Genomic DNA, 27,560 nt, shown 5'->3' on the forward strand with positions numbered 1-27,560 from the left:
CAATCAATCAATCAGTAGTCCACTCTCCAAGGTGAACGCTGTACATTATTATTACATAACTTCTTAAAACTACTGTAATTGTACAAACTAAATTATATTGTATTATTTTTATATTATATTTCTTATCTAAAAAAAAAAAAAAAAATGTACATGTTAAAATTGTGCTGTTTTGGGTGTTCCAAGTATTACCATCTTTTTTAATTTGTTCATTTCTTCTGTTATTATTTGCATTCTCTTCTGTGTGTTCTCTCCTGAACAGAAAGCAGTTGTGTCGTCTGCAAATAAAACTAACTTTGAGTCCTTTGTAACTTTATTTTATTTGTAACAATTATTTCAATTCAGAATAAAACAAAAACGTATTTGGTTGGCTACTTCCTTGTTTACATCACTCTCGCTTCTGATTGGCCCACAGAGAGCGCCAACGCACGCGCACTAAAAATATGGTACGTTCGATTTGTGCCCATCACGGATACAAACACGTCACCGCCCACCTCGCGAAACCCAGTTTGCAAACGCCGGTGCGCGACGAATTCTAAAACCATCTCAAATACGGTGAATACATAAAAAACGCGAAATGAGTTTCTAATAAAGTACTCCATCTCCCAACAGTACTTTGGCTTCATCGCCTGTCAGTCGGTCTTACATCAGCAGCTTGTCTGTGGTTCCCCGCGGGATCTGTGAGATGCTGCCTAAAAACGCACCTTTTGATTCTCCCCGTCCAGCATCCGCCAAGACGCCGAGGAGGACGAACGACACCTGCGGTGGAAATGTGGCGTAGTGCGGGTTGACTGCATCTGGTCGAGGTGCCTGATATACATGCACTGTTTATTCTAGCAACGCTAAAATCCATATTTGTCTAAAAATATATGCATGTATATGGATAAAAAAAAAACAGTAATGCACCATCAATTTTCTACCGCTTGTCCCTTTTGGGGTCGAGACACTGTGGGGCTATATTGTTGCAAGTCAGGCTGCTATTAGCATGTTATTTTCATGTATTTGCAAGATGCTGACAAATCCTTATGTTTAAAAAAAAAAAGAGACTGCAGGCTAGAAAATGTCCCTGCCACTGGCTGTCCTGGTGGTCCTCACTGTGCTGGAGGTCGGAGCCCCCCATGCTGGACCTGAGGAGGATCCTTACATCACCTTAGGAGTCACCAGGAGTGCAAGCCAGGCTGAGATTAAGAAAGTGTACAAGCGCCTGGCCAAAGAATGGTGAGTCTCGGATGAGCACAAACATGTGCCGCTGACAGCTGTGGAATAAAAACATGCTCTCTCCCAAGGCATCCTGACAAAAACAAAAATCCGGGTGCCGAGGACATGTTTATCAGGATTACCAAGTCATATGAGGTAAGTAAAATGACAAAAGGAGGTAAACATGTTGGAAATGTTGGGGCCGCATGACACCGCATAGTCGCACTTAAATGGACTTTTAGGTGTTTGTGGTCAGTGTCTTAAGGGTCAGAAGAGAATTACGTTGCTCTTCATTCAAGCTGCTCTTCATTACGGTAGCGCGACAGTGACGTCACCGCCGCCGGGACAAGGTTTTGGGGACGGAACGTAACAAACTCAAATCAATCAATCAATCAATAAATTAGTGTAGTTTGAGGGTGGGCTTGCAGGAGGAATGGAGTACTTAAGTCATGCAAACTTTTACTTCCGTTTTTAAAATTGGAGTCCTCTATTGACATTTCTTTTTATAGTTTGGTTTAATTTTTGTAGATTTAAAAAGTGCAACGTATGGTTAAAAAAAATGGATTGAAGAAAAATGTGTATAAAGTCTGAAGTACATGTTTTTCATTCAAGTACCAGTTTAGCACTTTTACACATCTTCAAGATCTAGTTTGTTTCTAATAAACAAACTACATACATATATATATATATATATATATATATATATATATATATATATATATATATATATATATATATATATATATATATATATATATATATATATATATATATATATATATATATATATATATATATACACATATATAAAAGAATCCCTAAAAATGGATGCTGGAAAAAGACTGTTGTTTTCAGTAAGGTGTATCCATGTAGATGTATTAGTCTTAGTCTTATATATATATATATATATATATATATATAAAACACGTATTTCTGTAGCAGTATCAAAGAAAATTGTATTTGTAAATAAACTACGGTGCATCCAAGGACTTCCGAATATAGTAGGATACAAATACTCTCATCATTGAAGCATGTTTAACGTAAACAGTGATTTTCTAACAATTAGGAAGGTTTTTCTCATGTTTGTCCTCCTACAGCAGGGGTAGCGAACCTATGGCTCTCGAGCCAGATGTGGCTCTTTTGATGACTGGCCCTGGCTCTCGGATAAATCTTAGCTGACATTGCTTGACATGATAAGTGATTAATAATTCCGCTGGTAATCCATCCATCCATCCATTTTATACCGCTTGTCCCGTTCGGGTCGTGGGGGGTGCTGGAGCCTATCTCAGCTGCATTCACAGTGTTAAAAATAACATTCAAAATATAAAACATTCTAATGCATTTTAATTCATTCATCTGTTTTCTAGAAGTCCCATTCATGGTCAGATAGCGGTTAGCTTCAGAATAAAAAAGTTATCAAAAAGAACAGGAGACTTATTATACTCTAAAAATGTTGGTCGCAAGCATTTAGTTGTATTCAGTGTTAAAAAATATTATATGGCTCTGCAGCATCGCGTGGACATCGGGGGCGGTACCTCTGGATTGGCAGAACGGGGTGGTGGTTCCTCTCTTTAAGAAGGGGGACCGGAGGGTGTGTTCCAACTATGGTGGGATCACACTCCTCAGCCTTCCCGGTAAGGTTTATTCAGGTGTACTGGAGAGGAGGCTACGCCGGATAGTCGAACCTCGGATTCAGGAGGAACAGTGTGGTTTTCGTCCTGGTCGTGGAACTGTGGACCAGCTCTATACTCTCGGCAGGGTTCTTGAGGGTGCATGGGAGTTTGCCCAACCAGTCTACATGTGCTTTGTGGACTTGGAGAAGGCATTCGACCGTGTCCCTCGGGAAGTCCTGTGGGGAGTGCTCAGAGAGTATGGGGTATCGGACTGTCTTATTGTGGCGGTCCGCTCCCTGTATGATCAGTGCCAGAGCTTGGTCCGCATTGCCGGCAGTAAGTCGGACACATTTCCAGTGAGCGTTGGACTCCGCCAAGGCTGTCCTTTGTCACCGATTCTGTTCATAACTTTTATGGACAGAATTTCTAGGCGCAGTCAAGGCGTTGAGGGGTTCCGGTTTGGTGACCGCAGGATTAGGTCTCTGCTTTTTGCAGATGATGTGGTCCTGATGGCTTCATCTGACCGGGATCTTCAGCTCTCACTGGATCGGTTCGCAGCCGAATGTGAAGCGACCGGAATGAGAATCAGCACCTCCAAGTCCGAGTCCATGGTTCTCGCCCGGAAAAGGGTGGAGTGCCATCTCCGGGTTGGGGAGGAGACCCTGCCCCAAGTGGAGGAGTTCAAGTACCTAGGAGTCTTGTTCACGAGTGAGGGAAGAGTGGATCATGAGATCGACAGGCGGATCGGTGCGGCGTCTTCAGTAATGCGGACGTTGTACCGATCCGTTGTGGTGAAGAAGGAGCTGAGCCGGAAGGCAAAGCTCTCAATTTACCGGTCGATCTACGTTCCCATCCTCACCTATGGTCATGAGCTTTGGGTCATGACCGAAAGGATAAGATCACGGGTACAAGCGGCCTAAATGAGTTTCCTCCGCCGTGTGGCGGGGCTCTCCCTTAGAGATAGGGTGAGAAGCTCTGCCATCCGGGAGGAACTCAAAGTAAAGCCGCTGCTCCTTCACATCGAGAGGAGCCAGATGAGGTGGTTCGGGCATCTGGTCAGGATGCCACCCGAACGCCTCCCTAGGGAGGTGTTTAGGGCACGTCCAACCGGTAGGAGGCCACGGGGAAGACCCAGGACACGTTGGGAAGACTATGTCTCCCGGCTGGCCTGGGAACGCCTCGGGATCCCCCGGGAAGAGCTAGACGAAGTGGTTGGGGAGAGGGAAGTCTGGGTTTCCCTGCTTAGGCTGTTGCCCCCGCGACCCGACCTCGGATAAGCGGAAGAAGATGGATGGATGGATAGATGGATCTCATGGAAATACATTTTAAAATATTTGGCTTTCATGGCTCTCTCAGCCAAAAAGGTTCCCGACCCCTGTCCTACAGAAACCATATTAAAAAAAAATATATATTTTTTCCCTCATCTTTTTCCATTTTCATACATTTTTGAAAAAGCTCCAGGGTGGTAAAGAGCCACGAATTGCAGACCCCCCCACTTAGGCCTGTTACGCTACTGTATTTTATGTTGGTCATTATAGTCGTACTGTACTTCAAAAGCCGAGTGTTTTCTGAGAATAGAGTAAAAAATTTGGAGCATTTTTGTATTCCAAAATACTCACGTGAATGTCAAAACAAAATGACTGCCCTTATTGTTATGTTTTATATTCCAGCTTTTATCCAGCGAGGACAAACGTGCCAACTACGACCGCTACGGGCAGACTGATGACACGCAGCCGTATGGCCGCTCCAATCACCGCCATAACAACTTCAACTTCGAGGAGTCCTTCTTCAACTTCCCTTTCAACAGCAGGAACCAGCGGGAATTTTCCGACGACAAGTACTTGCTGCACTTCAACCAGTACGTGGGCGACGTGGTGCCCGACAGCTTCAGACGGCCGTACCTGATCAAGATCACCTCCGACTGGTGCTTCAACTGCATCCACATCGAGCCCGTGTGGAAGGAGGTGGTGCAGGAGATGGAGACGCTAGGTTGGGAATCCACACAAAGACTTGAGCACAGGTGTGGGTCTGCGAGGGGAATCAAGCGAATGTGTGTTTGCGCAGGCGTGGGAATCGGCGTGGTGGACGTGGGCTACGAGAGACGTCTGGCCAATCACCTGGGGGCCCATCGCACGCCGTCCATCCTCGGCGTCATCAATGGCAAAGTGACCTTTTTCCATTATGCTGTAGCCAAGGAGCACCTGAGGCAGTTTGTGGAAGACCTTCTTCCTCAGAGACTCGTGGAGTGGGTCAGTATTCAGGCTGCACACAACAGGAAACGCTAACTGAATTCTAAATAAAAAAAATCAGCAGGGGCGGCTCTTGGCATAAACACTTCATGTAGTTATTCAGAGGCATTACCACACATTTAAATCAACAATAACGTAGAAGCCTAAATTATGTTTACGTTATTTTACATTTTATGGAAGGTGCGTTATGTTTATTCAGCCAAAAGGGGACTAATTACTTTACTTAAATAATACAAAAATGTATATAATGCGTGCTTAGAATAATTTTAAGTAGGGGTGTAACGGTACGAGTATATTTATTGAACCGTTTCAGTTCGGTGCGGGGGTGTACCGAACAAGTTTCTAAGCTAAAGTCTTAACAAGCTGCTTTGCTTCTTCTGCCTCTGTCTCAGCACCCAGCATTGTCCCACCCACACAACCATCTGGTTGGTTACATATAGCGGTAACAGCCAATCAGCAGTGCGTATTCAGAGAGGTAACAGCCAATCAGCAGTGCGTATTCAGAGCGCATGTAGTAAATGCTTCAGCGTCGAGCAGATTGGTGTTTAGCAAGTGAGCATAAGGCAGCGTACTCTCCCCAAATGATAATAAACACCTCCCAGTCAACTACTACTAACATCACTATGAGCCCGTTGACCTTCTAGAAACTGAAACTGCAGCTCAACTCGCTCGCAGTTCTGGCTTGAGGTGAAGGCTAATTAGCTTTTAGCGTAATGTTAGCTCATTTTGGGGTGTGTGTGTTTTTTTACGGACAGAAAAGCTTTGAATGGCAGGGTCCCTGCTATCGCATGTTGATAAAAATATAACATTTACCTAATAAAAATCAACTACAGGCTTCCCAAATGGTGTGATAAATTTAGCATGATGAGTTGACTTGAAACTGTTTAATGTTGCACTTTTTATATGTAGAATAAAAGTTTTGTCATTTTATTTCATCTGAGCAACAATTTGAGGCAGTTTAATGTTGATTAACGTGGGCAGAATTATTATAGTGTTCCCAATGTTAAAAGGATAAAGCCATTGTTTCCAAATTTGGTAAATAAATAACCAAAAAATGTATACTTTGTTGTTTTCTTACTATGCCGATAATGAACCGAACCTTGACCTCTAAACCGAGGTACGTACCGGACCAACATTTTGGTGTACCGTTACACCCCTAAATATAAGGTATACTTTGTTTGTAATTGTTATATTTGTCTGAATAATTTGATGGCGTACTATTTTATACTGCTTTAATACAGTGAAGATTACGTAACTGTTTAATTGCATATATGGCGGAAAAAACTGTGCGGCTCAATTCCACCATACCTGACTGCCATTACCCAAAATACATTGTGTCCAAACCATATTAACACACAGATCCTTCCGCTATATATGCAATTAAACCGTTACAAAATCTTCACTGTATTAAAGCAGTATACTACCTGCAGTGTACTATCAAAACTAAAAGTCATGGATATTGTCACTGTGCAATATCTTGCTGTAGCCTGTTAACAGTTAGAATTTTAGCAAATGTAATATTAAAACTAAAAAGTCAAGATATTGTTACTTGGCACCGTCTTGCTAGTATTCCAAGGGCTCACATGTTAGCTGCTGGCATTTTAACAAATGTTGTAACATAAAAATCTAAAAGTTGTGGATATTTTTGTTAACACCATTTTGCTAGCCTGCTTACTGTTAGCACTTTATCTAATTTTGCAGTAATCAAAATAAAAGTTATTTGGCACCATCTCTTTAGAACAGACCTCGGCAAATTTAGGCCTGGGGTTCGCCTGTGGCCCGTTAAAACTTTTTAATCCGACCAGCCAGACATTCCCAAATATTTGTTTTTAGATCTTTAAGATCGAAACTAAACTGATGTGCAGTGATGTTTTCAAATTACCGTACGTCTTAAACTATACAAAGCATTTCAATGGTTGGAATATTTTGCATTATATATTATTTACTACGGTAATGTAATTTGTTACTATGGTAATCTAATTGGTTACTATGGTAATCTAATTAGTTACTATGGTAATCTAATTCACAGCAGCTCAAACGAGGCACCAAGATGTCAGCCTGAAATGTGCGGGCCAGGAAGATTTTTTACAACAAAGTTCTCAAGCTTAGTGATATATGAAATATAGTAGATAGTAGGTGTGTTTTTTTTTTTACCCTTCGGGTTCATATTTCGCTGTGTTTGTTGCATATTTGTTGCGTTTCATTTGATTGTAAAATATGTCATTCGAGTGACGTTTATATGTTGTCAATATTCAGTGTTTTATCGTTCATAGTTAATATTGTAAATTCTTTATTTTCATGTATATTCTGGGTGTCTCATTAAGTAAAACAGTTTTTTTCCGTTTTATAAGGCATAATGTTTTTCGCATTCAGACATTATTCCGAGCTTTTGTATTAGTGTTCCTAAAAATAGATTTACCGGCCCTCAGACACTTTTTTTTTCATAAAATGTGGCCCCCGTGGCAATATAAATTGCCCAAACCTGCTTTAGAACCTGCTGACTGTCAGAATTTTAGCTAATTTTGTAGGTATGTCACAATTATTGCTAATTGGTACTACTTTGCTGGCATTACCATTAATTGATTAACGTGGACCCGACTTAAACAACTTGAAAAACTTATTCGACTGTTACCATTTAGTGGTCAATTGTACGAAATATGTACTGTACAATCTACTAATAAAAGTTTCAATCAATCAATCAATGCTAACTGTTAGCATGTTAGTTGTTAGCATTTCAGCATTCTCAAGCAAGAGCTAATGAAATTGCTTCCTCTAGTTGGATGTCTTATTTAAACGACCATATTTTTTGGATTTTAAGTCGCAGTTTTTTTCATAGTTCGGCCAGTGGTGCGACTTATACTCAGGAGCGACTTATGTGTGAAATTATTAACACATTACCATAAAATATCAAATAATATTATTTAGCTCATTCATGTAAGAGACTAGACGTATAATATTTCATGGGATTTAGCGATTAGGAGTGACAGATTGTTTGGTAAACGTACCGCATGTTCTATATGTTATAGTTATTTGAATGACTCTTACCATAATATGTTAGGTTAACATACCAGGCATATGTTTTTTTCCTTCTTTATTTGCATTTTCGGCAGGTGCGACTTATACTCCAGAGCGACTTATAGTCGGAAAAATACGGTACTCTGAAATTATGAAAAATGTTTAAAAAAAAACAACAACTTAATTTCTCGTAATGGTTTACTTTATCTAAATATTTAAAAAGGAAGGAGTTTGTGTTTGATTTCAGTATTTGTAAAGTATTATTTTTTATCAAGTAAACTTTGCATTCTCTATGGTGGAGTAAATTTAATTCTTCAAATACATCCATCCATCCATTTTCTACCGCTTCAAATACATGTAATTAAAATTCCAAATGAGCAATTTTGCACAAGCCTAGCGTGCACATGGCAACCGCATAGAAGAGGAGAGTACAAGTTTAAAGGATAATATATGGCTGCTACAGAATACATGTACTGTTACACTGCTCAGTTGAGAGGAACACAACTTATGGATATGAATAAAAACATACATTTATCCTCTATTTGTCTTTGGTTAGGTCAGCGACAAGAACGACCAGCAGTTCTTGAACAGCTGGCACCAACTCAACAAACCACATGTGCTGCTCTTTGACCAGATGTCCGTGGTTCCTTTACTTTACAAGGTGAGCGCTCACCGAAACATGCACTACATGACTGACACGGACGGCAGTGATACCTGGCTTAACGTGCTCATTTTTGACAGCTGACGGCGTTTGCATACAAGGATTACTTGCAGTTCGGCTATGTGGATCAGGGCCTGTCCGAGACGGCCAATCTGCAAATACAGTTCAATATCAACACCTATGCTCCCACCATGTTGGTTTTCAAAGAGAACACGGACAAGCCTGCTGACATCGTCCAGGTGAATTTATACAACCTGCAGTCTGCCTGATATGTATCTAATTAATGTACTGTTGTCCCGATACCAGTATCAAAATATATTTCGATACTTTTCGAAATAAAGGGGACCACAAAAAATTGCATTTTTGTATTTTTTTTTTCTTATTTTTAAACACTGACTTTTTGCAGTGTAGTCCATAGCCTAGTCACCTCTCACCTGGACTACTGCCACTCTCTCCTGTTTGGTCCCTCCTCACAAGTCACTTCACAAACCCTAGCTTCTCCAGAACTCTGGAGCTCGAATAATCACCAGAACCCCTTCAATCCAGAACATCGCCCCTGTTCTGCAGCAGATCCACTGGCCACCCATCAAACACTGTATCCACTTTAAAATAATTCTCCTCACTTTCAAAGCTATCCATAACCTCCCTTTGTCATATCTCTCTGACCTGCTCCATGTCGCCACGCCCTCACGTTCCCTAAGATCTTCTTCATCCATCCATCTCACTGTCCCCTTATTTCAACTGTCCACCATGGGTGCCCGAACTTTCAGCCGCAGTTTTGGAACTTATTACTACCACACTGCAAAAAGTCAGTGTTCAAAAACAATAAAAAAAATAAAAAAATGAGGCGTGTTTTATTTGAACTAAGCAAAATTATCTGCCAATTAAACAAGGAAATTTGGCTTGTCAAGACTTTCCAAAACAAGTAAAATTAGCTAACCTCAATGGACCCAAAAATACTTTAAAATAAGTATATTCTCACTAACAACAAGTGCACTTTTCTTGGTAGAAAAAAAGAGACCTTTTTGCTTAATATGTTGAAAAATATTAGAAAAAATAAGTAAATGATAAAATAAATGATAAATGGGTTGTACTTGTATAGCGCGTTTCTACCTTCAAGGTACTCAAAGCGCTTTGACACTACTTCCACATTTACCCATTCACACACTGATGGAGGGAGCTGCCATGCAAGGCGCCAACCAGCACCCATCAGGAGCAAGGGTGAAGTGTCTTGCTCAGGACACAAAGGACGTGACGAGGTTGGTACTGGGTGGGATTTGAACCAGGGACCCTCGGGTTGCGCACGGCCATTCTCCCACTGTGCCACGCCATGATAGTACCATTATCTTGACATAATGATGATCATGATTTTTTTTCATGCTTAAGTAAGAAATTGTTTTTAAAAAGTAGTTTTATACATGTGAGTGTTGATGACACAGCTTTGCAACAGTTGATATTCTAGTTAGGGCTTCACGGTGGCAGAGGGGTTAGTGCGTCTGCCTCACAATACGAAGTTCCTGCAGTCCTGGGTTCAAATCCAGGCTCGAGATCTTTCTGTGTGGAGTTTGCATGTTCTCCCCGTGACTGCGTGGGTTCCCTCCGGGTACTCCGGCTTCCTCCCACTTCCAAAGACATGCACCTGGGGATAGGTTGATTGGCAACACTAAATGGTCCCTAGTGTGTGAATGTGAGTGTGAATGTTGTCTGTCTATCTGTGTTGGCCCTGCGATAAGGTGGCGACTTGTCCAGGGTGTACCCCGCCTTCCGCCCGATTGTAGCTGAGATAGGCGCCAGCGACCCCAAAAGGGAATAAGCGGTAGAAAATGGATGGATGGATATTCTAGTTTCAAGCATGTTCTACTCAATATAGGTCATAATCACTTTTCTGTCTACAAACTGTGTCTGTTTGTAAGTACTCTGTGATTGTGCGCTGCCGAACGTGCTCCTCTGCTCGTAAACCATCAATGACACGATGTGATGACGACAGGTGTACGGGGGTGTAGGGTACCGGTACTTTTTAGAGGCGGTATAGTAATGCTGGTATACCGTACAACCCTAATCTTATCTAATAAAATGTTTTGTTTTGCTTTTCCAGACTAAAGGAATGAAAAAGCAAATAATCGACGAGTTCATGTCCAACAACAAGTTCCTCCTGGCGCCGAGGCTGGTGAATCAGAAGCTCTTTGACGAGCTCTGTCCTGTCAAGCAGTTCCACAGACGCAGGAAGTAGGACGTCATGCGTTTAACTGACACCTTAAGCCGTCTTACATTAATGCGGTTTTTCCTCCCTTCAGATACTGCGTGCTGCTGATCACGGGCGACGACGAGAGTTTTTCATTAGGCAACCGGGCCTTCCTTTCTTTCGCCTCCAGCAACGCCAAAGAAGTCGTGAGATTCGCTTATGTTTACCAACACGTACAGCAACCGCTTTGTAACGCCCTGATGACCAGCAAGGACAACACACAGCCACCACAGGTGTCTTGGTCTATGGACGACTTTGTCTCGTGTTTTACTTTAAGTACATCTTTGAAATGACCAGAGTAGGGATGGCTACCGAATTTGGTACTTTTAAAAGGCACCGACTGAATTCAGTCTGTATTGATTCGGTTAAAATCTAACTGTGCCTTATTTTGATCTCTTTGTTGTATACAGTATATCATCACATCCGGTTGCAGACTAAACACTAGGCGAGGAAACAATCACTCAAGCAGCACTTAGAGTAGACTCAGCTAAACTTCATCTAGGTAATGTCGCAACCTTCCATGCCAACAAAGCAAGTGTGCCTGATAGAAAACACAAATAAAGTAAGGCTACACTTTTCTAAAAATTTGCCAGCTAGATACTAATCTATATCGGCTTTGCCATATACGGTACAGGCCAAAAGTTTGGACACACCTGCTCATTCACAACAACAGATGGTCCCAACCCCATTGATAAAGCAAGAAATTGCACTAATCAACCCTGAGAAGGCACACCTGTGAAGTGTAAACCATTTCGGGTGACTACCTCTTGAAGCTCATCTGTCAAAGTATGTTGGTATCGAACCTCAAGATGCAGAAATGGAGGCAGGCATTGGATAGGAAAATATGATTTAATTAAAACTGAACAAGAACAAAAAGCACGCACGTGGGCGGATAACAAACTAAGTGAGCAAGCGTGGGAGCTAGAAAACAAAAAGGAACTTAGCGCGGAAGCTAGTGGGTAGCAAAACTGGAAACAACTAATGGCTAACAAGAAAACACGAAACAAAAGAGCTAGGAGAAAAGAAACTACAAATAGCTAACAGGAACAGCTTACCGCTACGACGACAAGGACAAATAGTAGCACGACAGGTAGTAGCTGTAATGATGACATCGACACGACAGGTAGCAACGACAAGAGCGACATGTGGCAACGACAAAGCAATAATTAAATCAAACTAAACAAGAACAAAAACACGCACGTGGGCGGATAACAAACTAAGGGAGCAAGCGTGGAAGCTAGAAAACAAAAATGAATTTAGCGTGGAAGCTAGTGGGTAGCAAAACTGGAAACAACTAATGGCTAACAAGAAAACACGAAACAAAAGAGGTAGGAGAAAAGAAACTACAAATAGCTAACAGGAACAACTTACCGCTACGACGACAAGGACAAATAGTAGCACGACAGGTAGTAGCTGTAATGATGACATCGACACGACAGGTAGCAACGACAAAAGCGACATGTGGCAACGACAAATCAATAATCCAGCACTGACTGGATTAACAGAGCAGGTAGAAATACGAGCGGGCTGATTGACCACCAATGTGCCAATCAGTCGCAGCTGAGGGAAGACAGCACACAGGGAGACAAACAGGAAGCTGAACCAAAATGAGAGTGCTGACAGGAACTAAGGACAGCAAATATTAAACACACACAGAGGAAAAACTAAAACACAAACAAACTGTCAGTGGCAAGCCTGACATCATTGAGAGAATGCCAAGAGTGTGCAAAGCAGTAATCAGATCAAAGGGTGGCTAATTTGAAGAAACTATAATATAAAACATGTTTTCAATTATTTCACCTTTTTTTGTTAAGTACATAACTCCACGTGTGTTCATTCATAGTTTTGATGCCTTCAGTGACAATCTACAATGTAAATAGTCATGAAAATAAAGAAAACACAAATGAAAAGGTGTGTCCAAACTTTTGGCATGTACTGCACATGCTACTGATTAGCAGTAGCGATTTTACATGGAAATTTCATCACCTCCAAATTTGAATGAAAACTACAACTAAGATGCATGTTACAATCAAACAGCTGGTGTGTAATAAGTACAACCTTTCATTATAAGTACTTTGTAGGGCGCAACATAAGACTAGACTGGCACATTCAGCTTAATGGAAAAGACCACTTCTTGGTTAAGGCAACACATTGTAGTCTATAAACGACTGCCATCTAACTGCATGCAAAGTCTACTATACAATACTTGCAAATGAGACTAAGAAATGTCATAGGAAAACAAGCTAAAAACTGGATAGCACAGTTATTGTAATCAGATTTTATTTTTAAATAATTAACATTTAATATTCTGCCACCAGTGTACAAGTGAATGGGTGAATGCGATATAAATGTAAAGCGCTTTGGGTATCATTTTAGTTGTAGTAAAGCGCTACATAAAGACATTTATCATTTATTAACACATGAATGCTTGGGGTAATAAAAAAAAAAAAATCACATCCCTGATTCTTATTGGGGCTTCACGGTGGCAGAGGGGTTAGTGCGTCTGCCTCACAATACGAAGGTCCTGCAGTCCTGGGTTCAAATCCAGGCTCGGGATCTTTCTGTGTGGAGTTTGCATGTTCTCCCCGTGAATGCGTGGGTTCCCTCCGGGTACTCCGGCTTCCTCCCACTTCCAAAGACATGCACCTGGGGATAGGTTGATTGGCAACACTAAATGGTCCCTAGTGTGTGAATGTGAGTGTGAATGTTGTCTGTCTATCTGTGTTGGCCCTGCGATGAGGTGGCGACTTGTCCAGGGTGTACCCCGCCTTCCGCCCGATTGTAGCTGAGATAGGCACCAGCGCCCCCCGCGACCCCCCAAAAAAGGGAATAAGCGGTAGAAAATGGATGGGTGGATGATTCTTATTGTCCAGATTTTCAAATTATATATATTTTCAATATTTTTCAAGGATACATTTTTAAAAGATGTTTTTTTAAGCAATCTCCGCACTTACTGGCTGCATGTTTAAGTCATATGTCAGCAATCAAGAGAGGCTATTGTAGTATGCAACTTGTTTTGAAAAAATACATTTCTATACCAAATGATACATTTCGAGAATCGAAATTATCTTGAATTGAGATCGATGCTGAATCTTATCGTCATTCCAAGAATCAGCACCGAATCGCAAGTTGTTGGAAGATTCACATGCCCGGCAAACACACAATAGTACGGAAAACTGGCACCGTTGGTTACCGGTATCGATTCCCAGTTACCGAGAATTGGTACTGTATCGGTTCAAATGTGAAAAGGTACCCATCCCTAGTTCAGAATGCTCTTTTCGTATTGAGGATTTTATTGCTTGGATATCTCCTTCTGGTCAGGTGGTGATCCTGGAGAGGCGCAATGCTGCCGGAAAGGTTTTTTTCAAGCCGGTGAGCACTTGGAACGGCAGCGAAGAAGACAAGCAGCGTCTTGTGGAGGAGTTGGAGCGACTCCAGAAGGACCCGTCCATTTTGATCCACGACGCCTTGCTGCCTGAGCTCAACAATGAGTTTGCATCTGTATGCCTTTTTACTTTGAAAGTAAAGCAAAAAAAACAGTAGGACGTAACTTATTATTCCTTTTGTTGTAGATTTTTATCATCCAGTGGATTTATGCTTTTTATGATTACCTCTCTGAAGTCATGGATGACATCCTGCACAATAACTGGTGGGTACAACTTGTCTCACACATTTACCAAAACCACCGATATTGAGTAGAAATGATGCTGAAGGTCTAGAACAGGGGTGTCAAACTAATTTTAGCTGAAGGGCCGGAATTACCAAATGGGCCGGAATGGTAAAATCATGGCATGATAACTTCAAAATAAAGACAACTGCAGGTTGTTTTCTTTGTTTTACTTTGGCCAAAAATAGAACAAGCATATTCTGAGAACGTACAAATCACAAATAATTAGAGATGTCTGATAATATCGGACTGCCGATATTATCGGCCGATAAATGCTTTAAAATGTAATATCGGAAATTATTGGTATCGGTTTCAAAAAGAAAAATGTACGGCTTTTTAAAGCGCCGCTGTACGGAGTGGTACACGGACGTAGGGAGAAGTACAGAGCAGTCTCCCAGTCATACTTGCCAACCCTCCCGATTTTCCCAGGAGACTCCCGAATTTCAGTGCCTCTCCCGGAACTCTCCCGGGGCAACCATTCTTTTGAATTTCTCCTGATAACCACCCAGACAACAATATTGGAGGTGTGCCTTAAAGGCACTGCCTTTGCGTGCCGGTCCAACCACATAATATCTACGGTTTTACACACACACAAGTGAATGCAAGTATACTTGGTCAACAGTCATACAGGTCACACTGAGGGTGGCCGTATAAACAACTTTAACACTGTTACAAATATGCGCCACACTGTGAACCCACACCGAACAAGAATGATAAAACACATTTCGGGAGAACATCCGCACCATAACACAACATAAACACAACAGAATAAATACCCAGAACTCCTTGCAGCACTAACTCTTCCGGGACGCTACAATATACACCCCCTGCTTCCCCCCAACTCAACCCCGGCCACCTCAGCCTCCTCATGCCCTCTGAGAAAGCATGTCCAATATTCCAAGCAGCTGTTTTGAGGCATGTTAAAAAAATAATGCACTTTGTGACTTCAATAATAAATATGGCAGTTGGCATTTTTTTCAATAACTTGAGTTGATTTATTGTTGGAAAACCTTGTTACATTGTTTAATGCATCCAGCGGGGCATCACAACAAAAATAGGCATAATTGATACTTCCACGACTGTATCTATCGTATCGGTTGATATCGGAATCGGTAATTAAGAGTTGGACAATATTGGTATATCGGATATCGGCAAAAAAGCCATTATAGGGACATCTCTACAAATAATCCTCTGGACAAAACACTTCAAGTGTGTTGAAAATTCTGAGGAAATCGGTGCAGTCTCAAAAACACAATGAGTTTAGACTTCGTCTCAGTGTACCTACAAAGCCGGGATTAAGTCACAGTCTTTCTGGGATAGAATAAAAAACACAGCATGTAAACTCTTCGAGGTATCAAGGAACTCCTTCGTCATGTCCAAATATTAATCCAGTGCAAACTCAACAAACCGTAAGAAGGGGAGGTAAAACTATTTAAATGGGTTGAGTTCACTTTTTTTGTGTTTAACAGAGACATTTTGGGGGAGTAAGGGTGCCAAATAATGTGTTCGAAGCAGAAGACAGGTTTTAAGTTTCATGTGGGTCGAGGAGGAGGAGCCACAGTCACCCATGAATTGATTAATGTGGACCCCGACTTAAACAAGTTGAAAAACTTATTGGGGTGTTACCATTTAGTGGTCAATTGTACGGAATATGTACTGTACTGTGCAATCTACTGATAAAAGTTTCAATCACTCAAAAACCCCTTTACTGTATACCTCTTGCTTGGCCTTGGTACAAACTGTTTGCTTGCCAAACAGAATTGCTATTGTGGCATCCAGTGGACACATCTAGAACAGCAGTTTATTTTATTTAAAAAAAAAAGCAGGTCATTTGTATACTTGGCAAACTCATCTGGCGGGCCGGATAAAACCTTTTCGAGGGCCGTACGTTTGACACCCCTGGTCTAGAAGATGCCGTTCCAGATGGAAGTAATTTCAGTCTTTGGTGATTTGCAGGCGCGAGATGATGCCCCTCCTGTCTCTCATCTTCTCGGCCTTGTTCATCCTGTTTGGAACTGTGGTCATCCAAGCATTCAGGTGAACTTTTGCTTTGACTCTCTTCCTCTCCACGAACAATCAGCCATGTTCGTTTTGTGCGTCCAGCGACTCAAGTGACGACAAACGGCCAAAAGCGAAAGATGGACCTAAAACGGAAAATGTGTCGCCGGGGAATGCAACAAGGTAAGAAATAAAAGAAGATTTAGCGTGCAGGATGATGATTTTTCGCGTTTTAAATCTTAGTCGGCCACCCAAGAAGAGTTTTGTGGAGGTGACGGAGTTGACAGACATCACCTACATAAGTAATCTAGTGAGGCTGCGGCCAGGACACATGAACATCGTGCTGGTGCTCACGGACGCCTCCAAGAACATCCTGCTCAGCAAGTTTGCCAAAGAGGTGTACTCGTTCACAGGGTAAGTGACAGCTCTTACTTGACAATATCACTTTTATCATTCATACGCTCTTGGAGAACTTTTGGGTTACTATTAAGGATGTCCGATAATATCGGACACACCAATATTATCGGCTGATAAATGCTTTAAAATGTAATATTGGAAATGATCGGTATCGGTTTCATAGTTGTGAAGTGAAGTGAATTATATTTATATAGCGCTTTTCTCAAGTGACTCAAAGCGCTTTACATAGTGAAACCCAACATCTAAGTTACATTCAAACCAGTGTGGGTGGCACTGGAAGCAGGTGGGTAAAGTGTCTTGCCCAAGGACACAACGGCAGTGACTAGGATGGGGGAAGCGGGAATCGAACCTGCAACTCTCAAGTTGCTGGCACGGCCACTCTACCAACCGAGCTAAACCACCCAGATACAGTTATTGGTATCGGTTTCATAAAGTAAAATTCATGACTTTTTAAAACGCCACTGTGTCCACGGACATAGGGAGAGGTAAAGAGCGGTATAGCTCGGTTGGTAGAGTGGCCGTGCCAGTAATTTGAGTGGTTGCAGGTTCGATTCCCGCTTCCGCCATCCTAGTCACTGCCGTTGTGTCCTTGGGCAAGACACTTTACCCACCTGCTCCCAGTGCCACCCCCACTGGTTTAAATGTAACTTAGATATTGGGTGTCACTATGTAAAGCGCTTTGAGTCACTTGAGAAAAAGCGCTATATAAATATAATTCACTTCACTTCACTTCACATAAACCTTAAAGGCACTTCCTTTGCGCGCCGGCCCAGTCACATAATATCTACGGCTTTTCACACACAAAAGTGAATGCAACGCGTGCTCTCAACAGCCATACAGGTCACACTGAGGGTGGCAAACAACTTTAACACTGTTACAAATATGCACCACACTGTGAACCCACACCAAACAAGAATGACAAACACATTTCGGGAGAACATCCGCACTGTAACACAACATAAACACAACAGAGCAAATACCTAGTTTCCATTGCAGCACTAACTCTTCCAGGACGATACAATATACAGTACACCCACCTCAACCCCGCCTACCTCAACCTCCTCATAGTCTCTCTCAGGGAGAGCATGTCCCAAATTCCAAGCTGCTGTTTTGAGACATGTTAAAAAAAATAATGCACTTTGTGACTTCAATAATAAATATGGCAGATGCATTTTTTTCCCACTTGAGTTGATTTATTTTGGAAAACCTTGTTACATTGTCTAATGCATCCAGCGGGGCATCACAACAAAATTTGGCGTAATAATGTGTTAATTCCTTGACTGTAAATATCGGTATCGGTTGATATCGGTATCGGTAATTAAGAGTTGGACAATATCGGAATATTGAATATCGGAAAAAAGGCATTATCGTACATCTCTAGTTACTATGTATGATAACATAATTTGAACATATAGTATGTAAAAATGTAAGAAAAATTACTTTAGAGCAAGGGTCCAAACACTTTTTCTGCAGAAGAGCTACTTTTCATTTGACCAAGTCGAGGGGATCTACCTCATTCATATATATGATTTATATTGATTTATTTATAAGAGATACGTTTTTGTTAACAAGGTGTCTAGTGGTAATACAAGCATGTTTAACACATCTATATTCCTTACTTTCCTGAAGACAAGAATATAAGTTGGTGTATTACCTGATTCGGATGACTTGCATTGATTGGATTTAGACAGTAGTGCGGATAACGTCTGCATTTTCAAATGGAGGAGAAAAAAAGTCCTTCTTTCTGTCCAATACCACATGAAAGTGGTTGGTTTTTAGCATCTTATTTGTCCAGCTTCCATACTCCTTTTTATTAAACTTAACAAGAAATACATTGGCGGCATTATGAAGCAGTGCTTTTATTGTGAAAATAGGAGCTGTGCAGTCGGTCTTTAGAGTTTTGACAGCAGTCTGTTGAAATGAAAAGTGGTTCTTGTCTTCTTGTCTGTAATTTTTTCTTAATTAATGAAGTGGTGAAAGTGACGTCTTAGTGAAGATTGATGATTGCTATTTTTAAGGTCTATTTTTTTAATGTGTGGCTGGCGATCGACTGACACACCCTTCGCGATCGACCAGTAGCTCGCGATCGACGTAATGTGCACCTTTGCTTCATTGCAAGAATTGTGTTGAATTGAGAATCAATTCTATCGTATTTTTTGGATTATAAATCGCAGTTTTTTTTTCATAGTTTGGCCGGGGGTGCGACATATACTCTGGAGCGACTTATGTGTGATATTATTAACACATTACCGTGAAATATCAAATAATATTATTTATCTAATTCGCGGAAGAGACAAAGAAAATGTCAGCAATCGTCACACACACGTCAGCCAATAAGAATTTGTCGGGGTCGGGTCATGGCAGAAGTGCATTGTGGGTCATGGGATGCTAACTGCTATATGCTACTGCCGTAGCTATTAAAATGGATCATTTCAACGTTGGCGGTAACTTATAAAAACTGAGAAGGGCTGAACAAAAATGGCACCGAAAAGGAAATCATGTACTGCAGATTACAAGCTGGACGTAGTGAAATATGCAGCAGAAAACGACAAGAGGAAGCGGCGCATACCTTTGGAGTTGGCAGAGTTGTTTAGAAGCGACATCGAGGAAGAAGATTTCATGGGATTTAGCGATTAGGAGTGACAGATTGTTTGGTAAACTTATAGCATGTTCTATATGTTATAGTTATTTGAATGACTCTTACCATAATATATTAGGTTAACATAGCAGGCACCTTCTCAGTTGGTTATTTATGCCTCATATAACTTACACTTATTCAGCCTGTTGTTCACTATTCTTTATTTATTTTAAATTGCCTTTCAAATGTCTATTCTTGGTGTTGGATTTTATCAAATAAATTTCCCCCAAAAATGCGACTTATACTTCAATGCGACATATGTATGTTTTTTTTCCTTCTTTATTATGCATTTTCGGCCGGTGCGATTTATACTCCGGAGCGACTTATAATCCGAAAAATACGGTAAATCAAATTGTCGTCGCAAGAATCAGAATTGAATCGTGAGTTCTGGTAGGATTCACATCCCTATTAAGTTTATTTGTGTACATTGGATGGATTAAAGACAAAATAATACATTTTATTGACCTGAATAAAACATTTTTGGAAAAAATCCTCTCCAAAGACAGTAGTTCTAAAACTTGTCTCTACTAAAAACCCGACTGAATTATATAAGATTGGATTTCATTTCTGTCAACACGCACTTTTAAAACGTTACATTCTCGTTTTTCATCAGGGAAGAATGACTAAAATTATCAGTGAAATCAACACCATAACTATTATTCAATCAAAGTGGTCTGCCCTGAGATCGATAGGTTGTGAGTTCAAACCAAAGACTATAAAAATGGGACCCATTACCTCCCTGCTTGAAACTCAGCATCAAGGGTTGGAATTAGGGGTTGAATCACCTAAATGATTCCCGAGCACGGCCACCACTGCTGCCCACGGCTCCTCTCCCCTACCAGGGGGTGGAACAAGGGGATGGGTCAATTGCAGAGGATAATTTTACCCCACCTAATGTGTGTGACTATCAGTGGTACTTTAACTTGACCTATATAGCCCTTAATCACAAATGTTTCAAAGGGCTGCACAAGCCTCAATAACGTCCTTGGCTCAGATCCCACATCAGGGCAAGAAAAAACTCAACCCAATGGGCACAATGGGAAACCTCGGAGGGGACCGCAGATGCGGGGACTAATAACCTTTGAGATATTTTTTTCAAGAGGTTGTCGCTGAGTCACTGGTCAATGTGTGAGTGACAAAAGAAAAGTTGATTGATTGATTTCATTGATTGATACTTTTATGAGTAGATTGCACAGTACAGTACATATTCCGTACAATTGACCACTAAATGGTAACACCCGAATAAGTTTTTCAACTTGTTTAAGTCGGGGTCCACGTTAATCAATTCATGGTAAATGACTCTTAATGACTTGGGAGAGAAGTCGTTTGGCCGTACCTATTGGTCTGTCAACCCGGAATATATAGAATAAAAATATAGTCTTATATTTGAGTCACGTTTAAAAAACTCTACTTTTGAGTGTTGTTGTTTCAGGGCTGTTTATCAGGGAATTCAAGCGGAACGTCCACACTTCCATTCCCCATTTAGTGGCACAAGAGAGAAGGAAAATGTTTCAGAACCCAAAATGTTCTTTGACAAGTGTCATTCTTTGAAATATCTTTTAGAAGCCTGACGCTGCATTTCTCCTTCCTGAATACGGACAAGCACGGCGAGTGGATGAGCACGCTGCTAGAGAGCGTGCAGGACGGCGTGCAAATCGACGCCGGCGAGGACGATGGCGGCGGAAACCAGAAGATGGACTACACCGGCTACGTGTTGGCGCTTAACGGCAACAGAAAGTACTTTTGCATCTTTAAGCCCGTCTACACCGGGGAAGACCCGGCCAACAAGGCTTTGGAGGACAACGGGACGACGTCGTCGGTGAGGCGGGCTAGGTCTGCGTCGCGCGACGATCACCCTACACGCAAGTCGGCCCGCTCTCGCAGCACTCCCACCCTACAGATCCACCACAAGCTGGACGGCTTGGGGTTGTGGATGGAGAGGCTCATGGAGGGTACCTTGCCTCGCTGCTACATCCCCGCCTGGCCAGGACTTGACAAGATCACGCCCATTAAATAGACAGGAGCACGTTAAGAGTACGGTATTTCAAAAAAGTGAGTCTCACATTTTAGCAGGGACCGTTTTTACTGTATATATTTTTAAGGAACAATAACTTGGATGTACAGTCGTCCCTCGTTTATCACTGTTAATTGGTGAGCGCAATGTATGAATTTCCACCGAATAGGAATTATTAATTATCCATCCATTCTGTACCGCTTGTCCCTTTTGAGGTCGCTAGAGCCTATCTCGGCTGCATTTGGGCAGAAGGCGGTGTACACCCTGGACAAGTCGCCACCTCATCACAGGGCCAACACAGACAGACAACATTCACACTCACATTGACACAATAGGACCGATTTAGTGTTGTCAATCAACCCAACCCCATGTGCATGTTTTTTGGAGGTGGGAAGAAGCTTGAGTACCCGGAGGGAACCCACATAGTCACGGGGAGAACATGCAAACTCCACACAGAAAGATCCCGAGCCCGGGATTGAACTCAGGTCCTTCGTATTGTGAGGTAGACACACTAACCCCGCTACCACCGTGCTAATTATAACAAATATTGTCATAGCTAGAGGATTAGAAAACTTCTTTAAAACCTTCTAAATATATTTTTCAACATTATTAAAGCCCTATACACATGAAATAATACGCATTAGTCACCGTAACACTCTTAATTCAACATAGTAATGCTTCCTGAGGCTGAGCCAATCAGTGGCCATGACACTGAACAGCGCGATCTCCGCTACTGTATTATCGATATTCTTATTTTAGTCATTTTTATGCTTGAAAATGCTTAATTTGGGACTAAATACATTTATAATATGCTGTGCTATACATACATACATACATACAGTATACACATGTATACATACACATGTGTATATACTGTATATGGATATACTATATATATACATAAACACACACACAGTATATTTAAAAGGTGCCATATAATATAATGTGGCCAGAAATTATTCTACAATCGCGGTCAAAATTCTGTAGTGCCCTCCTGCTGTCATTGACTGAGGTTGCCAGATACGCAGCTGAATCCAGCTCCATCGACGGGGCTACTCCAAGGAACTTCAAACTTCCACTGCCTCTATTTCTTATTTGTCAATTACAAATCCCTAACCAACACATTTTACACAGAAATTAAGCTATTTTCAGGAAGAAGTACGCCATGCCTGCGTACAATATCACAACAAATGGCAATCATATTGTCAGTACTGTCAGAAAACACGGACTAAAACAACATACACCCAACGCTAACAAAGGTTATACTGTACTGGTGAAAATAAGTGGAGCATGCTTAGCAGCCTAATGTACGCACAAAAATAAAGAGACATTTTACCAAGGTATGCCTATAGGCTACACCAGGGGTGTCAAACTAATTTTAGCTCAGGGGCCGCATGGAGGAAAATCCATTCCCAAATGGGCCAGAATGGTAAAATCATGGCATGATAACTTCAAAATAAAGACAACTCCAGGTTGTTTACTTTGGCCAAAAATAGGGCAAGCACTTGTGAAAACATACAAATCACAAATAATCCTCTGGAATAAACACTTAAAAGTCTGTTGAAAATCCTGGGGAAATTGGTGCAGTTTCAAAAACACAATGCATTTAGACATGGTTTCAGTTTATCTACAAAGCTAAGATTAAACTTTAAGTCACAGTCCTTCTGGGATTGGACAAAAAAGAACATGTGAACTCTTCGAGGTATCAAATACTTCCTTTGTAATGTCCACGTATCAATTCAGAGCTAACTCAACAAACCGTGAGAATCGGAGGTAAAACTATCAAAAAGAGTTAAGTTTTCTCACTATATTTTCATACCTTAGTTGGGGCCTGTCGTGGCGGTAATCCTAGAACCCGTTGGTGGACACCTTATTTCACCGGTTTGGTCCATGTGCCGCCTCTAATGGCTCTGATATTCCGAAGCGTTTTGGGTTTATAGAAAAATGTTCCATCCATCTATTATTATAATCAATGTTATTATCGAAAAAGGACGACAAGGAGGCATCGTGCAATGGTAAAAGTTGATTTTCAAGACAAAAAACGATTTTCAAGGTAAAAGTTGATTTTCAAGACAAAAAGTTGATTATCCGAGTACACAAGATATTACCGTCTATTCTTAAAACCCACACAAAGACATTATTGGGGAGTAAGGGTGCCAAATAACGATGTGTTTGAAGCGGAAGACTCAAAACGGCAGGTTTTAAGTTTTCACGTTTACTTTGTACCTCTTGCTGGTCCTAACAGAATTGCTATTGTGACATCCAGAACAGCAGTTTCTTTCATTAAAAAAATTAAAAATGCAACTCATTTTAATACTTGGCAAACTCGTCACGCCGGCCGGATAAAACCTGTTGGCGGGCCTGATCCAGCCCACGGGCCGTATGTTTGACGCCCCTGGGCTACACGAATGAGGAATTATTTTATCATGTGATTGGACTGTCTCCATACCTTTCACATTGCCATGATGACAGCTGTGATAATGTTGGAACCCATTTCCTTAGTGTGTCAGCATAATGACAACGAAATAGGCACCGGCACTACCCATATCCACATAGGTTTTACTTGTCTAAAAAATATTTTGTCTGTCAGTTCGAATACACACCAAAATACAGGCTAACAGACATATACACTATGTCATTGACTGGGCTGATATGCTAAGCAATACACTAGGAACTAAGCACCTCACACTAAGCATTCGTTGCACGAACCGACTAGCTTTGTTAGACAAGATCGCAGTCTGTATTGGACAATGAAGTTTACATACAAAATGTCCATTTCCATTCATTACAAGTAATAAGTAAATGTAAAAGCCTGACTTGCCTATCAAAGAGGAAATTAGCAATTTTGGCGTGGGATGATAAAATCTTCTCCGTCTTTAATCGTCTTCTTATTTCAAAGGCTTCCCCGATACAAATCCTCGTTTTGTCATGAATAAGTTGACAATCATAACAACGCCTTTTAAATTTACTAAGGTCTGACATGTTTAGTAACTTTACCAGTGGCAGTAGCCAGACGAAAATGGTGGAGCGTAACTGGCAACCTGGATGTGACACACTCACGGACTTTCTAATTGGTCAAACGGTGGAGGGCGGGACATCGAAATGAAAAGGATAGCAAGATTTCGGGGCTTTAAATCTAATTTTGAAAAGAGCATATCCCAGCCCACTACTGTTATCAGTTATAAAGGTATTCGAAAAGAACATGATATATTAATGCATTACCTACTCAGTGGCCTAGTGGTTAGAGTGTCCCCCCTGAGATCAGTAGGTCGTGAGTTCAAACCCCGGCTGAGTCATACCAAAGACTATAACAATGGGACCCGTTACCTCATTAAGGGTTGGAATTGGGGGATAAATCACCAAAAATGATTCCCGGGCGCGGCACCACTGCTGCCCTCACCTCCCAGGGGGTGATCACGGGTGATGGGTCAAATGTGTGACAATCATTGGTACTTTAACTTTAACATATCAGGGCCATTTAATGACGACTTGACATGAAATTATTACATATGACTCCTTTAAAAAAATCTGCAATGTGATGAAGCAGCGATATTTAAAGCATGATGTGGCGAGGAACGACTGTACTTTTGGAGTAGTCAGTGTACAGTATTGTAACTGGCGACATAAGTGAGTAGCAAGATAATTGTATACACGGTCAAGCACGTTTGGGGGATGCACGAGTGGTGCTTGCACGGAGGAACTGCGGTTCATTGGGGTAAACATTCATTCTAGTTGTGCGTGTGATCCTCGCGGCTATTGACACCTTTTCAACTTGGACATCCCCGCTGTGAGCGGTACTCTCTCATGTTGCCATCCACATACTGCTGTACAAGCTGTGCACTGACTACTCTAATTTAAAGCCAAGTTTCAATGGTAAGATCCCTGCTGAAATGTGAGCTGTGCACTCCCTTATGTTGACTGAAAAAGCTGTGCTGACATGACCTAAAAGCACTTTCTACATTTCTAGGTATGAACGTTATTGTTAGTATATCCTGTATTTTATGCTGCTACAGAAACTTGGCACACATGACTGTGATTAACGCATGTTCTGTCTTCAGTTAAAGATTTTAAGTGATGCTGACTGGCTCCTGCAATATTAGGTACTGTATTGTTGTGTTGTGACATTATTCATATTTGTCGCTTTGTTTTCAATGTGATAGTCCCAAGTCGTTAAGTCAATATAGCAACCAAAACAGTAGCATTATGTAGCCAAATAAAGTTTGAAATAATTTAATTATATTTACTGCTTATAATGTTTTTTTCCCCCAATTTCTTGTTGATCATAAAGCCACATACTTAAGTCATAATAGTAGGGGTGTAACGGTACGTGTAGTTGTAATGAACCGTTTCGGTACGGAGGTATATCGAACGAGTACACATGCAAGCAGCGACCGGGCTAGGACAACATGTAAAAGCCAGAGCTGGAAGACCCTCCTGCCTCGTTAAGATCTCCCGTTTGGGAACACTTTGGCTGCGCGATACAACAATGGAGGACGGAGGTTTGCCGACATTGTTCAGCAGCTGCTTCTGACAACATGTCAAACGTCTTGCACCTTTCCTGTTTCCAGCTCCCAGACCGTAGTCGAGGAGCGCAAGATTGACATTCCTCCAGGGCTGATGTATTCTCCGGGGCAACACTCTTCACTCTACCCGGCAGTGGGTCTCCACAGCTCCGGACTACAGGGTAAATGAAGAGTCCGGCGATTAGTTGCGAATCGCGGCTTTACTGAGGTCTTGCACACAACCAATCCAACAAAACACTAGCCACTCCTCGCACTCACGCTACCGCTCCCTCACCTTGCTCGCCCACACACACACACACATACGCTACTCTCATAACACATGCTAACCCAGGGGTCACCAACGCGGTGCCCGTGGGCACCAGGTAGCCCGTAACGACCAGATGAGTCGCCCGCTGGCCTGTTCTAAAAATAGCTCAAATAGCAGCACTTACCAGTGAAATGCCTCTATTTTTTAAAAAGTGTATTTATTTAATATCAAGTTGGTCTCGCTTTGGTCGACATTTTAATTCTAAGAAAGACAAAACTCAAATAGAATTTGAAAATCCAAGAAAATATTTTAAAGACTTGGTCTTCACTTGTTTAAATAAATTCATTTATTTTTTTCACTTTGCTTCCTATAACTTTCAGAAAGACAATTTTAGAGAAAAAATACAACCTTAAAAATTATTTTAGGACTTTTAAACACATATACCATTTTACCTTTTAAATTCCTTCCTATACTTTCCTGAGAATTTAAAATTTAAAGCCCACCGGGCTTCACAAAACTTTTGGTGCCTTGTTGACACAGAAAAGTACAGTGGTGTATGCGCAGCAGCTATGAAGGTTGCAAGCCTGTTTGGTTCAACTTATCTTTGTGAATCAGCCTTTTCTGACATGAACTTCATCAAGAACAAACACATAACACGCCTTACTGATGCACATCTGCAAGACTCACTCAGAGTTGCAGTGTCAAGATACACACCAGAGTACAACACTCTAGTTGACAGCAATGCCAGGCATCCCACTAACTGACAAACAAACAGATAACAGATTTGGTGTCCAGTTCAAAGTGTGACATGATTTATTTAAAAATTTGAGAGCTGGCTTTTGTATTTTACATGAGTTATTATAAGTACAAACATGGTGCAAAGTAATTCATGATTTGTTAAAAAATGTTAGTGGCTAGCTAGTTAAAACGGGATATTGTGATATCACAAGACTGTCTTAGAATTGATCATTGGAGAATGTTCAATTTGAAAAATGTGCACTTAGAGAAAATATAAAAATAAAGTGTTGCATATTGTTATTTATCTGTTTCTATATATATATTTATTGTGAGAAATCATTAAG

The 27,560-nt window shown here is 41.3% G+C and overlaps 1 protein-coding gene across 1 annotated transcript; it reads left to right on the forward strand.

Moving 5' to 3' along the window:
• Window positions 1–535: 535 nt before the first annotated feature.
• Window positions 536–27,476, forward strand: LOC133555227 (dnaJ homolog subfamily C member 16-like). The gene is made up of 15 exons (XM_061904823.1): window positions 536–803; window positions 1,043–1,215; window positions 1,284–1,350; window positions 4,478–4,796; window positions 4,872–5,056; window positions 8,628–8,732; window positions 8,813–8,971; window positions 10,828–10,958; window positions 11,027–11,207; window positions 14,296–14,475; window positions 14,547–14,623; window positions 16,598–16,678; window positions 16,745–16,822; window positions 16,883–17,053; window positions 21,258–27,476. The coding sequence occupies exons 2-15, from the start codon at window positions 1,058–1,060 to the stop codon at window positions 21,709–21,711; spliced, it is 2,346 nt and encodes a 781-aa protein (XP_061760807.1). The 5' UTR covers window positions 536–803; window positions 1,043–1,057; the 3' UTR covers window positions 21,712–27,476.
• The last annotated feature ends 84 nt before the right edge of the window (window positions 27,477–27,560 follow it).

This window comes from Nerophis ophidion, linkage group LG06 (genome assembly GCF_033978795.1).
Source record: "Nerophis ophidion isolate RoL-2023_Sa linkage group LG06, RoL_Noph_v1.0, whole genome shotgun sequence".
Taxonomy (NCBI): Eukaryota; Metazoa; Chordata; class Actinopteri; order Syngnathiformes; family Syngnathidae; genus Nerophis; species Nerophis ophidion.